The sequence below is a fragment of the Chionomys nivalis genome, chromosome 21, assembly GCF_950005125.1.
Source record: "Chionomys nivalis chromosome 21, mChiNiv1.1, whole genome shotgun sequence".
Taxonomy (NCBI): Eukaryota; Metazoa; Chordata; class Mammalia; order Rodentia; family Cricetidae; genus Chionomys; species Chionomys nivalis.
The window spans coordinates 5,060,484-5,073,731 of record NC_080106.1 but is presented as its reverse complement, the minus strand read 5'-3'; the positions used below and the strand labels follow the sequence as shown (position 1 = coordinate 5,073,731).

At 49.9% G+C, this 13,248-nt stretch overlaps 1 protein-coding gene across 1 annotated transcript in view; it reads left to right on the top strand.

Moving 5' to 3' along the window:
* Positions 1-13,248, top strand: part of Galnt2 (polypeptide N-acetylgalactosaminyltransferase 2) — a 120,112-nt gene that overhangs the window by 88,250 nt on the left and 18,614 nt on the right. Inside the window, exons 4-7 of the mRNA XM_057753726.1 lie at positions 5,856-5,954; positions 6,198-6,265; positions 6,462-6,527; positions 12,799-12,920. Of these exons, the coding sequence (XP_057609709.1) occupies positions 5,856-5,954; positions 6,198-6,265; positions 6,462-6,527; positions 12,799-12,920 (355 nt within the window). The remainder of the gene's footprint in view (positions 1-5,855; positions 5,955-6,197; positions 6,266-6,461; positions 6,528-12,798; positions 12,921-13,248) is intronic.

Below are 13,248 nucleotides of genomic sequence, written 5' to 3'. Positions count from 1 at the left end.
TTTCCTCTTACACCCTCAGCAGGTCTACCAGCCCTGGTGGGGTGTCCGTGTGCACTTTCCTCTTATACCCTTGGCTTCCCAAAGGGTGGGAAGCTTTCAGAGGCAGAGCAGCCAGTAGATAGACTGTGTCTTGTGTCATGGGATGATTAGTGTGGTTTTGAACTTAGCTCTTATTATGTTCGCAGTGTGTGGTGCCAGGCTACAGGACGTGAGAAAGCTGTTTTTAGTTAACAGTGGCGGCATGAGACAAACAGGGTGAATAGGGCTTGTCAGACCTGCTGGCAGCCAGGCCTTAAGAAGCTTAATTCCAGAGTGGCCTGAAAAGGTCATTAAATATTTTAGGGTTTGGCTCTCTGGTGCTAGAAGACTCAGAACGCTCTGGGTAGATATCAGGACTGGCTGGGAGCCAGCTGGTGGCTGGATGGGAGGGTCACTACGAACATTTTGATTAAGCAAACATTATATAACAGCTGGTTTGGTTCTTTTAACTGTTTTTCCTCTTCTTCCATTTCTGTTTCACAAGTTATCCAGTTGCTCACCTAGGCTTCTAGAAGATTCCATAGCAACTGCCTGTGTTGTTTTGAGAGGCAGAGGAAAGAACTAGAGACATGCATCTGGCCCATGTAGGGATCGGGTGGGACCATTTCCAGCTTACCATGGTGGCTGGGTCAGCTCTGCTGTGACTGTGGTCAGGGAAGGGACAGCAGAACATGCTGCCATGAACAGCATCTCCCATGTCTCATAAAAGGAAGTCAGTGTGGAGTTCTCACAGAAACCCAGAGACGAGGTTCTGATGACCCAGCCACTCCACCACTGGGGATTTACCAAGAGTGGACATCCAAGTCAAGATGACACAGGCAGACACTTGCACACACAGGTGTTCTCTGCAGCTCTAGTCAGAGCAACCCAGCTGCCACCAGCATGGGGAAAGACGAGGAAACTGGAATTGTTTTCAGCCGTAGAGAAGGAACAAGGAAACTGGGATTGTTTTCAGCCTTAGAGAAGGAACAGAGTCATGCCATCTGCAAGAAGATGGATGCAGTGTGGGGTAATCGTATTATCTCAGAAAGACATCCTGTGTTTCCTGTCACTTGCAGGTCCTAAACTTTTTATATAAATACATAAAATCATATATGTATGGCATAAGAGTAGAAATAAAATTGTTTAGGTTAGAGCAAAGGAGACTCTTGGGAAGGAAGAGTGTATGTGGGAAATAGGCTCAACACAAATACATGTGTATATGAAAACTTAGAAAATAAGTTAAAAAATTGAATCTAAGGACAGCTGTTTCAGCCTAACCTGGTTTTTTTTTGTTTGTTTGTTTGGGTTTTTTTGGTTTTTGTTTTTGCCTGGTCTGCTTGTTAGGTCAAGGGAGCTACAGAGCCAGGCACCTGCATCTTACTAAGCTCCATGTGTGAGTCTGGTGACCTGGTGACCCCCTTCTTAGCCAACGCAGGCTTTGTAGTGGTCAGCAGTCTGTAGTCTTCCAGCAGCTGCCTGCCCTGTGCCAGCCCCATGTGAGTGGTCAGCTATGGCTTGGCAAGAGCCCTAACCACACAGCAGGTAGACAGTGCTCTTCCAGATACTTTGGGGAACGTTGTAGCAATTGTCATGGCAGACACTGAGATGACAGAGCTGTCTTCCCCTGGCCGAGGAACTGACCAGTATTTTCTGTGGGCAAGCACAGCAGAAGGACAGAGGCATTCAGACCTCCAGTCTGCCACTGGCTCTGCTCGCGGTCGGCATCCCCATGTCAGGGCGGCAACAGCCTTCCTGCATTTCCACACCAGCTGAGAAAGAGGATCTATTTCCAGTTCCTCTGATTTTTCTAGACTTTTGGCTGTTAGCGTGCTGTGGAGACTCACATGCGTACAAGTGCTGAGTGAGTGGGAAAGGCAGCAGTGAGAGCAGCCATGGGGCTGCAGGAGCAGACCTCAGCTCAGGATAGAGCAAACACCTCTGCAGTATCTTCACAGAGCCAGGTGGTGCCCCTACCCCTAACTGCTCTTGGCCAGACAGAACTTACCATGTTTCCAGGTGGGGACCGAATCAGTCCAAATCAACTTTGTTTCTTAGCTGGGGCAGCCTGGCGTGTTCCTTTCCAAAGTGGCAGGACAGCAGGGTGAACCTGTAACAGAGGAAGGGAGGCGGGGAGGAAAGGTGAGCAGACCAGGAAAGTGAACCAGCGCAGAGGACGGTGTGCAGCCTCATCCCCAACTCCGTCTCCAGGGGTAGCTGTTAACAGACACAGAAAGCACGGTCAGAGTAGATGATGCGTGCTGAAGAGTAGCTGAGATCATAAGAAAATGGCAAGTATACGATTATGCTAAGAAACTTGAAACTTAAAGAGAATGAGTAATTTTCTAGGAAAATATTACCAAAACCACTCAAGAAATAGGCCATGTGACCTCAGGTTCACAATGGAGTGAAACAGGAACGGGGCACGACTTAGCTGTCCCTGCTGAAGAGTAGGAAGGGACCGTGCGACCTAAATAAGCAGGGTTGTGTGGCCAAGCTGAACGCCCAGGCGAGCGGTATTCTCTGTTGTCCTCCACATGAGCTCTGGGCCCACGTAGATACTGTGTTGTTCAGGAGTAGGTATGTCTGTCTTTCATGTGTGTGACTTATTGAAAACATACTTAGGGGTGACTGAGCAACAAATCTGGGGTAGCGTTTCTTCCCCTGACAATGGGATTGAGGCGGAAAGGGACACAAAGGAATGGCTACTATTGCCTGTCACCTGCTGTTTCATTTGAAATTCTGAACTAGATGGTAGCATTGCAGACTGTTATGACCACAAGTGAAGCCTGCTTGCTTGTTTTTGTCTCTCCATTAGCCAGTGCACTACACTGTAGATGTCTTGATGTCATGTGAGGTGAGGTTGCCTGCCAAGAGATACAGGGACCCACATCACCCTGGTGACCTTATTGTAGCCAGAACTTGGCCCTCACCTTAGGCATACTGTGTGTTCTCAGCCTCACCCTTGTGATACCCATGGATAATGCCAGGATCAGTAAGACCACCATATCAAGGTCTGGTCACCGTGACGCACATTAATCTTTACAAATGCTCCAACAGTATTTAGGATCATTCAGTCTGTGAATGTAGCATTGGTCTGTCCCTGAGAGTCAACCATAGCTTTGATTTGCTACAGGAAGACCCAGTGTTTGCAAAGGTGAGAGTCATGTTCAGGAGAAGCAGGATTCTTCTGGGCCTCTTTCTAGCTAGACTATGGGTTTTTAAAAATGTTTTAATTTTACTTTTTTAATTCATATATGTAGACTGTATTTATGTAGTTTTCCCCAGCCCCTCCACTATTCTCTTCTCAAATTCATGGCCTGTTTCTCTTTATTATTGTTACTGTTTCTTGAATATTTATAAATACAACCTACTGAATCTATTTAGCATTGATCGTGTGTGTGTGTGTGTGTGTGTGTGTGTGTTTTCACTGTATGTATCTGGTTTGTCAAGTCACCATTTAAAGGACAGGAAGCTTCGACAATGACTATGTCACACCAAGTCTTTGAAGCCTCAAGTGAGCTAGGGTCCCCGGCGGGCTGCTAGCGGTGTGGCTCTGGAAAAGAGAACCCAGCTGCAGCCCCTCTTGCTGTCAGCTGCTCGGCCCTCACAGGACAGAGGAAGCACCCTACAGCTGACTCTTATTCCCCAGCGCCTCTGGAGCAGCAAGGACTGGCTGATGGGCCCAGAAGACTCTTTACAGCAGGATGCATTGCTTTTCTTTTTAAAGAGATTCCCCTGGGGCCCCATCTTGGTTGACTGTGAGGCTTATCTGAATTCATGCACACACTCCAACCCATGGGGTGTGAGATCCTTCAGTTCCTGCCTGTTACTCTTCTGCCTTAGGATGGGATCCTGCTGAAGCCTCATGACTGCCAAGACCCAGAGCCTGAGCCTTATGAATATGTAGAGGAGTTTTAATAAAGCAGTGGGAAGCAGCAGCCTGCTTCTCCCAGAAAATGCTCCAGAGCCCAGGAGACTTCCAAAAGCTCCTGGAAGATGAGCTTCCTGCAGAGAGAGGGGAAATGAGAGAACAGGGCATGATTGGTTGGGCCTCGAATCCAGCAGTTTGAGAATGAAGAATGCTGCCCCGTGTTTCCCGCATTCCCAGCCAGTCCTGTGAGCCCTACTGAGTCTTGGCCCAGATCCGCTGGCTCATTCTCCTGCTGGTCCAAGTGGAGACCTGGCTGCAGGGGGTGATGTGGCCCCAAAGCATGGAGTCTTCCCTCCTGTAGTATTCCAGGTTGACTTCTTGACAGTGACATCATCTGGTAATTTGTTTACAGTTGAAGCTTTGCAGATTCTGTAATATAAGTTCCTGCTAATTTTTATCAGTTTGCTTGTCCATGAAGGCTCACTTACAGTGAGACCAAATACTAACTGTAGAATTCGTTCCCCCAGCCCCCAAAACAACTGTTACACATTTTTTTTGGTGATTAATTAAAAGGAACTTACTATAATGACTAAAATTAACCAAAGACGCCCCTTCTGCAATGCTAGCCTAATTGCCTTCTAATTACGCTGCTTCCCTTGCTTATGCTCAGAATCTGTGGGTCTGAGCTCGTGTTGTGAGACCTGGGGGAGGGGTCTGAGCTCGTGCTGTGAGACCTGGGGGCGGGGTCTGAGCTCATGCTGTGAGACCTGGGGGAGGGGTCTGAGCTAGTGCTGTGAGACCTGGGGGAGCACACTTGCCCTAGTGCTGCCCGCCAACGTTCCTTTGCTCAGCGGCTGAGTGCTAAGCCATGGCTCAGCTCCAGGGCTCTAAAGTCCATCTCCTCCTCCCACTTCCGTTCAAGAGAGATACTCGTCGGAACTGATGATGAAGCTGCCAGGTAAACTGAGTCTTCCATGTGTGGGGCTGTGGAAGACTCTGCCACCCGAAGAGATGACAAGAGTGGACATGGAAGAGCCTGAGGCAGGGACTGGATCCCCTTGGGATTCACAGTTGCCCCCCTCAATTCAGTACACCCCTTAACCCTGCTGCACGGCTGGGCTCCCACTCAGTCTGGAGTCGGTGGCAGCACCATTGGTGACTCAGGACTCTGGCTGCACTCAGACATACCTGACAGTTTTCCTGGGGCTCTGACAAGTCCCCCATCCTCCCAGAGGACTGTGTGGAGACTCTGGGACACTGCTCTGTGCTGGCATCCCCAGACGGGCCTGAAAGGAGTCCTCGTGTGGGTTCTGCTGAGCTGGGTCCTGTCGTGCTGAGTGTTTTGACCATGTGATACTTGAACATTTCTGCCAAGGCCCAGAAGAGGTGTGGCTTTAAAACTGGCATCCACAGAGTCGAACGAAGAGGTCCTATGCCCTTGTTCCTGACGTAGTCCTAATGTCCCATGCCCACCTGCCAGCCCTGTTTCCACGAGCACACTCACCAGGCTACTAGGAGGAAGCCTGGCAGGCAGGCAGTGTGAAGGATAGCAGTCAGTAGGCTGTTATTGTGAGAGCCAGTCCCCCAAACAGCACATGCCTGTTACAGGCAACGTGCAAGGTGAGGAAAAACAATGGCACCAGTCCCCCAGAGATAGCTGCTGAGAACTGAGGCAGGCATGTGACGGAGGTGCGTCTGTCTGAAGGTGTGAGGGTTTCACTGCTTTGGAACACACGTTTTACATGTTAGAAGCCTGCTCTGAGCTCATACAGCTTGCAGAATGCCCTTGTCTGTAAGCAGAATCTGGTTGTATCTTGTGATTCCATATGTCCCATCTGTGCCAGAACCCCCCGTAGCTGCTGAACTCACCGCGGTCCTTAGGTCTTGGCAGCCCACTCTGCTTGTCAGCCCGGGTGGCCCTGGCCAGTCGTGCCTATGCTTACAGGATCTTCTTCCTCCTCAGGTGTCAGCGGAAGCAGTGGCGGGTGGACCTGCCAGCCACCAGTGTGGTGATCACATTTCACAATGAAGCCAGGTCAGCGTTGCTGCGGACGGTGGTCAGGTGAGGCCAACAGATAACTCCAGGGTCTCACAGGAAGGGTGGGGTACCTAACGACAGCTGCATCTCGGGCACAAACAGTGGGAGCTACAGACGAGTGCATCCATCTGCCAGGCATGGGGCATGGGGCATGGGGTAGCTGGGGTAGCTGTTGGCTCCTCTAGCCAAGACTGGGGACCACAAGGGATAGGCAGCTCCAAGCAAAGCTCTGCCCTTACAAGACTCTGTCCCTCTGTCTGTTCTCAGTGTCCTTAAGAGGAGTCCACCGCATCTCATCAAGGAGATAATCCTGGTGGATGACTACAGCAATGACCGTGAGTTTCACAGCCCCACCTCTGGCATCACCTTCCTGGTTTGGGGTGTGTGGAAGGGGTGACCTAATGCAGTAGAGAGTGAAGCAGGCACCTGGGGCAGGGAAGTGATGTCCTCCATAGGGGAGAGGTGACCAAATATGTGGCCATCCAGCTTGTGTAGACTTGGGGTTCACTATTCTCTTTTTTCTTTCCTTAGCTGAGGATGGGGCCTTATTGGGGAAAATCGAGAAAGTGAGGGTCCTCAGAAATGACCGACGAGAAGGTAAGAAAGTCTCTTTCTTGGGGCACTTTTGAGATGGTGTGTATTAGTTGTTTTTCTCATTGGTGTGATCAGTGAAATTCAAGGAACAAAGGGTTTGTTTGTTTGGGCTCCTAGTCTCAAAGGATACAGGTCATCATAGTGGCCGGAATGGAGGCAGCTGGTCACAGTGGCTGGTCACAGTGGCTGGTCACAGTGGGCCCGCAGCAAGCAGAGAGGAGTGAGCGCTGGTGCTTAGCCCACTTTCTCCTTACGCAGCCAGGACCCAGCCCATGGGATAGGACCACCCACTTTTGATCTAATCTTAGAAAATTGCCCTCAGACACAACCAGAGGTGTTTCCATGGTGATTCCAAATCCTGTCAAGATTGACTATCACTCTGAACTCCTGTGTTAGTGTTCTTGCTCCAGAGGGCGTTAGATTGTTCTGATTGACATCTACTGTAGAAGAGGTGTCCTGAGCTTAAAGCCGTAGTCGGCGTGCTTACAGAGTATATTGGTGGGGACATCGATTGGACAAGTGACAGCAGAGCAGAGGGACAGAGCAGTGCTGTGATGACATGCTTGGCTTTGAGGTTGGTAGGGAGTGGCCTGCTGAAGATCTGCAGTCACTAGAATGCTTGGTCACCTCGACACTGAGCAGACAGCCAGTGGGGCTGGAGAGATGACTCCACAGTTAAGAGCACTGATTACTCTTCCAGAGGACCCGGGTTCAAGTCCCAGCACCCACGTGATGGCTCACAGTCGTCTGTAACTGCCAGTTTCTGGGGATCCAGCATTCTATTCTGGCTTCCTAAGGTAGTAGGCATATGGTACACAGACATACATACATACAGGCACAAATGCCCAGGCACATAAAATCAAAATAATAAAAACAAGAGGGGCCAAGATAATTTTGGCTTGTGATCTGCAGCATTTGAATTTCCCATGAAGTTCTAGTCAGTAGGTCAGTCTTCGTGGCCTTCTACACAGGTACAGCTTCTTTTGGGGTTCCAGGTCCCGCCTCTCCTGGCCCAGTGTAACTACTTCAGGGCAACAGCAGCCGTTGTCTGTCTCTCTCCCTCACCAGAGCCACCCAATAGCCCTGTCCCAGCAGATGCAGGAAGGACAGTCACAGCTTAACTGTCAGATTTTCAAACCACATTTGTATTTGTGTTTACATGTTGGGAATAATGGGCTACTGTCTTTCCCTCGCAGCCAGACAAGTCCCTTGAGCCCCTTGACTGCAAAGGTTTAATAAAAGCATTAAGGCTTAGCCATGAAGAGCAGAGTGTCTCCGTGTGCCAGGCATGTGATACAACCACAGATTCGAAGTTTGACAGCCTGCTGACGGGGAGAGTGCTGTCAATTCATGTTGATGTGACTTTGCAGATGCCAGCCCTTCCCCAGCTGCCACTCTCCTCCGTGTGGGCAGTTACGGGAAAGACTGGCTTCCCACTGCAGAGTCGGGAGGCTTCTCAGGGCCACTCGGGGGTATGACTGTCTAGTCCTCTTCCAGTTTCCAGCAGTCAGAGTGACGGCCTTTGCCACTCCACTGCATGAGACTGACGTGAACCCAGGAGTGGCATTTGTAGCCCAGGTCAGTGCAGACTCTCTCCTCCTGGTCCCCATATGCAGTCGGAGCAGGAAGGTGTCCATGCAAGGATTTTTGTTTTAGTTTATGTGTATGGATGTTTTTCATGCATGTATGTCCATGTATCACATGTGAGCTTGGTGTCTGCAGAGTCCAGAAGAGGGTGTCAGGTCCCCTGGAGCTGGACTTACAGTTGTGAGCCACCATATGGGTGCTGCAAATCAAACCTAGGTCCTCTGGAAAAGCAGCCAGTGCTCTTAACTGCTGAGCCAACTCCCCAGTCCAGCAAGGGTTTTTTTTTTTTTTTCAATTTTAAAATTTATGTGTGTGTATCTGATGGGTATGTCATATGTGTGCAGGTGAAGAAGGCATCAGATCCCTAGGACCTGGAGCTACAGATATGGTCCTAGGTTGTGAGCTGCCTGATGTGGGTGCTGGGAACCAAGTCAGGACCTCTGGAAGGGCAGTAATCACTAAGTCATCCAGCCCCCAGAATCTTTAAAAAAAAAATCATGCATTTATTAAACATTTAATACATGCTTTATTCTGTGCTAGACACTAGAGGGCAGAAGGTTAGAAATGTGAAGGCCGTTACTCCTGCCCTTGGGGTGCTCGCACTTTCATTTTGGAGGTAAGCATGAGTGTGAACTGAGAACGCAGCCTGTTTGAAATTGCAGGGCAGCACTTTAGTAAGTGCATGAAAGAGGGATCCTTGCATGGTGCCATCAGTCAGAAAATATTCATTCAGCAGACGCACAGGAAATAAGGCTCTCATGAGGAAGGCGCGGAGGCAAGCAACAGAAGGCTCGCTGGACTGAAACAGTGCAGGGACTGAGCCCACTGCTCCCCACGCCCAAGGCCACCAGCCCATCCCACACAGGCGGAAGTCGTCCTCTCCCTGAGCAGGTGCTGCAGGACTCAAGTCAGTCGCTCAAGCCTACGGTGAACCAAAGAGCATCTGATCCCCAGGTTCTTCCCCAGACAACCTACCAGATAACTGGTTTCCAGCTCAGTTTTTGCTCCTACTCTCCTACCTAAAAAAGGAAGTCAACAAGAGGTCAGAAAAGAAGCAGGGAGAGTAGGGAGGGTAGAGGAAAAAAGAATAATTGATAAGTCTCTTGAGCAGAGTACTTTGTTCCACTCAGAACAGCACATCTAAATGGTAGCTCTCGATAAGAGCCATCCTTCGTGCTGTTTCTGGTGGTGAGACTTGGGGAGCCAGATCATGGCCGGTGTGGGACGGTAGGAGGCGTGACAGCTGAGCAGAGCAGTACATGAAGCTCGATGCGTGACAAAGCTGTGTGCGCGCTGACCTCAAGCCCCACTGTGAACCAGGCACAAATGACACGTAATTAGCACAGAGAATGTGGTCCCGAGGAGCCGATCTGTAGCTCTACTAAGGAAACAGCTCAGTAGTCTTGGAGTTGGTGCCACTGTCCATGAGCCCTGAAAGCCCTGGTCTGTCCGCCTCCCCTCCACTGTCCTCTCCCTGCACCATCGCTGCCACCTATTCACGAGTAAGTTGTAAACCTCATATCCGCAGACCCTCAGGTACTGTTTAAGGAAGTTAAAAGAGAAGTGGGCTGGGTTACGAGACTCTGCCACGAGTCTGCTGCTCCCTTCCACACATTGACACTGCTGTTGGTGGTGTTTGCCCTGTAGCCCAGACGGTTCCTTTCAGGACTTTCCCATCAGCTTCTCTATCCGAAGAATCATTCTCCTTTATTATTAAATGGAGTTTTCTTGGCCAAGAGTTCTGACCTGACCGTGAGTCTTGCTTTCAGCTCTTTAAAACGTTGCAGGGTCTACGTTTTAGACCCTGTTTGCTTTTGTGTGTGTGTGTGCACGCGTGCATGCGTGCATACTCACATACGTGTGTGTACCTTCAGAGGCCAGAGGAGGACACTGGACTCCCTAGAACTGGAGTTACATGTGATTGAAAGCTGGGAACTGAACCCCAGTCTCCTGAAAGAACAGCGAATGCTTTGAACCACTGAGCCCTTGTCCAGCTGTTTTTCCCCAGAGCACTGTCCTAATACGTGTTGTCATCCCTTGTCCAGCTGTTTTTCCCCAGAGCACTGTCCTAATACATGTTGTCATCCCTTGCATGTAACAGGTCGTTGGCACCTGCAGCCCTCCTGAGCCTTTATCTGTGTCTCTGTGGTCACATTTGATCCACCTAGACTTCATTTTCCTTATAAGTTGACGTTTTCCACAGATTTAGAAAACAACTGGCCACCACACCTTCAGGTACAATTCTGGTGCCGTTCTTCAACTCCGGCCCCACGTAACTGCTTCATGTCCTTTCAAAGTCACTCGAGCCTTTTGCTCCTCATGTTTTTGTCTTCAGTTTCCTGGGTGATCTATTTCTGTTGACTGTCTTCAAGTTCCCTGGTCCTCCTGCCGTGTGAGTTTTTTGTTGGAGAAATACCCGTTTAATTCTTCCTACAGTTCTCGATTCTCTGAGATCCCCACCTGTTCACTCATTAAAGCCGTCATTTCCCATGAGTTCCTGAGCATAGTCATAGCCATTTTTAGATCTTCGTCTTTTAATTCCATTATCTGAGTCATCTCAAGGTGAATTTCACTTGAGGCTTGTTTTTTTCCTCTTGGGTGTGGTGCACATTCTCTTGCTCCTTCTCTTGTTGACTGATGTTTCCTTGTATGATAGATGCTAAGAATGATGCATTGTAGATATTCTGAGTCATCTCGTTTCTCTCCAGAAGAATATTAGCCTTTGATGTCAGGGACAAGCATAAGCAATCACCAGATGTGTTCTTCACTTCCGGAACAAAGTCCTTAGGAAGAGAGCCTTAATGGGGAAAGGGCTATTTTGGCTCATAGCTTCAGACTTAAACCCACGTCATTTGCAGTAGGGTTGCAGGGAAGAGACAGGGTCTGGGAAGACGTACCCTTCCAGTGACTCATTTTCTCCAGCGAGGCCCCACCTGCTTCCCAGCATCTCCTATAGTGCCACCACATGCTGACCTCTCAGCACCATAGCTGGGGACCAAGGCTCCAGCATGTGAGCTTCTGCCGGCTGCGGGTGGGCTTATATCTGAGTAGCACCGCTGAGGACCTCATACTTACACATGATACTGGTGCTTCTCTGCAGTTTTTGTTCAGACAAGTACATTTGGGTAGATGCCTTATCTACAAAACAATTGTATTATAAATGGAAATCCTTCTGTAATTTCTGTAGGAGGGCAGAGGTGTTTTCTGAGCTTTGTTTACTCGGTAAGCTCAAATTCCAAAACCTGTGTGCATTGGAGAGAGCAGTTGAGGTCTCGGCTCCTCGGCCATTGCTGTTCTCAAACTTCTCGGCTTCTGTGGCCGCCTGAGTCGGAAGCTGACCACAGGCTTCAGGACTGATGGCTAGGTTTGGGGTTTTCTTGTTTTCCTTTCCAGCCACTCTGTAAGTCCTGTACTTGGTCACCTGACAGACACCTCAGGCTGGAAGGACTGCCCTGCAGCAGGTGGGAGGGGCCTGGGAAGTGAGGGCAAGCCCGTGCGGACCTGGGTCTTACTCTGATTCCTGCTCTCAAGCATTGAATCCCCTCAAGTTTCTCCCCTGAGTGACTTCTTGGAGGCCCTTTCAAACAGTTTCCGCTTATGTTTAGCTCCGCCATTGTAGCCATTTCCTGAGTGAAGGTTTCTATGGCTTGGAGTTGGAAATCTCGTCTTTTCCCCTAATGTAGCATGCGGTCAGTAAGTGTCTTAGTGTTTCCATTGCTGTGAAGAGACAACATGACCGATGAGGCGCTTATAAAAAGAAAACATTTAATTGGAGTGGCTCACAGTTTCAGAGGTTCAGTCCCTTATCTTCATGGCAGGAAATGGCAGCGTGCAGGCAGACATGGTGCTGGAGAAGGAGCTGAGACTTCTACATGTTGATACAGAGGCAGCAGAAGGAAAATGTGTCTCACACTGGGCATGGCTTGAGCATGTAAAAGACCTCAAAGCCCACTTCCACAGTGACACACTTTCTCCAAAAAGATCACACCTACTCTGACAAGGCCATGCCACCTAATAGTGCCACTTCCTATGGGCCAAGCATTCCAACACGAGTCTCTGGGGACCATTCCTATTCAAACTGCTATCATAAGATGAATCAAAAATCCATTTTGCTGGTGTTAAAAAGAACTTAGAGCCCTCGTCCTTGTTCATGTGAGGAGTCATCCCATGCAGGTGTTGCGGTCTCCCAGGGTCGGTGCACAGTTGATGGAAAGACTGTCATGATGGCGTGCTTGCCAGCCACTGCTCACAGCCTTGACTACAGTCATGATGGCGTGCTTACCAGCCACTGCTCACAGCCTTGACTACAGACAGGGCCAAATACGACCCTGATTTATATCACAGCTGCAAAACTGGGTTTTGATCTGCTGCCCCTGTTGTGTGAAGACAAAGCTGTTTGCATTGCAGCCACAGGTGTTGTGACCACCAGACTTGCACCATTAGCTCTTAGGCTGTGGAATGGCACCTTCCTTAGCTCAGTAGGGAACTATAGTCATGACAGCAAAATGCTTTCAAGTCATGCTTTGGGTGTTTGCTAAGGGGAACTTCTGCTAGATGAAGGCCTTTCTTGGGGTCATAGCCGTAGGGAAATTGTTGAGTGTTTGAAGTCCTGCTGGGGATCTGCCCGTGCAGGAAGGCTCTCGGGTGGAGCTCTCTCCCCTCATGCACTTTGAACTTATCTTCACAGGTCTGATGCGCTCTCGAGTACGGGGCGCCGACGCCGCGCAGGCCAAGGTCCTGACCTTCCTGGACAGTCACTGCGAGTGTAATGAGCGATGGCTGGAACCACTGCTGGAGCGGGTTGCCGAGGTGAGCCTGGGTCACACAGAGGGTGTGCTGCACACACTGGCTGTGAAGGACGCTGGTGCCCTAGGCATTGTGTCACAGTGTCCATTGATACAGAATAGTCACTTTGCCCGAGGAAGACAGCTTCCTTGAAGCTGGCAGGAGCCTGGGAAGAAGTGGCCAGTTGCGGGGGAGTACCTTCCCTGCTCACATGCAGGAAGATTTGTGGCCAGCAGGGTTGCCCATTGATAGGAGTGCCGTCTGATGGGGTGCCTGTCAGGAGGACTGGGATGGCCGCAGTGATGGTTCTCTGCCCTGGTAAGGACAGACTGACCACCTGTTCCCGGCTTAC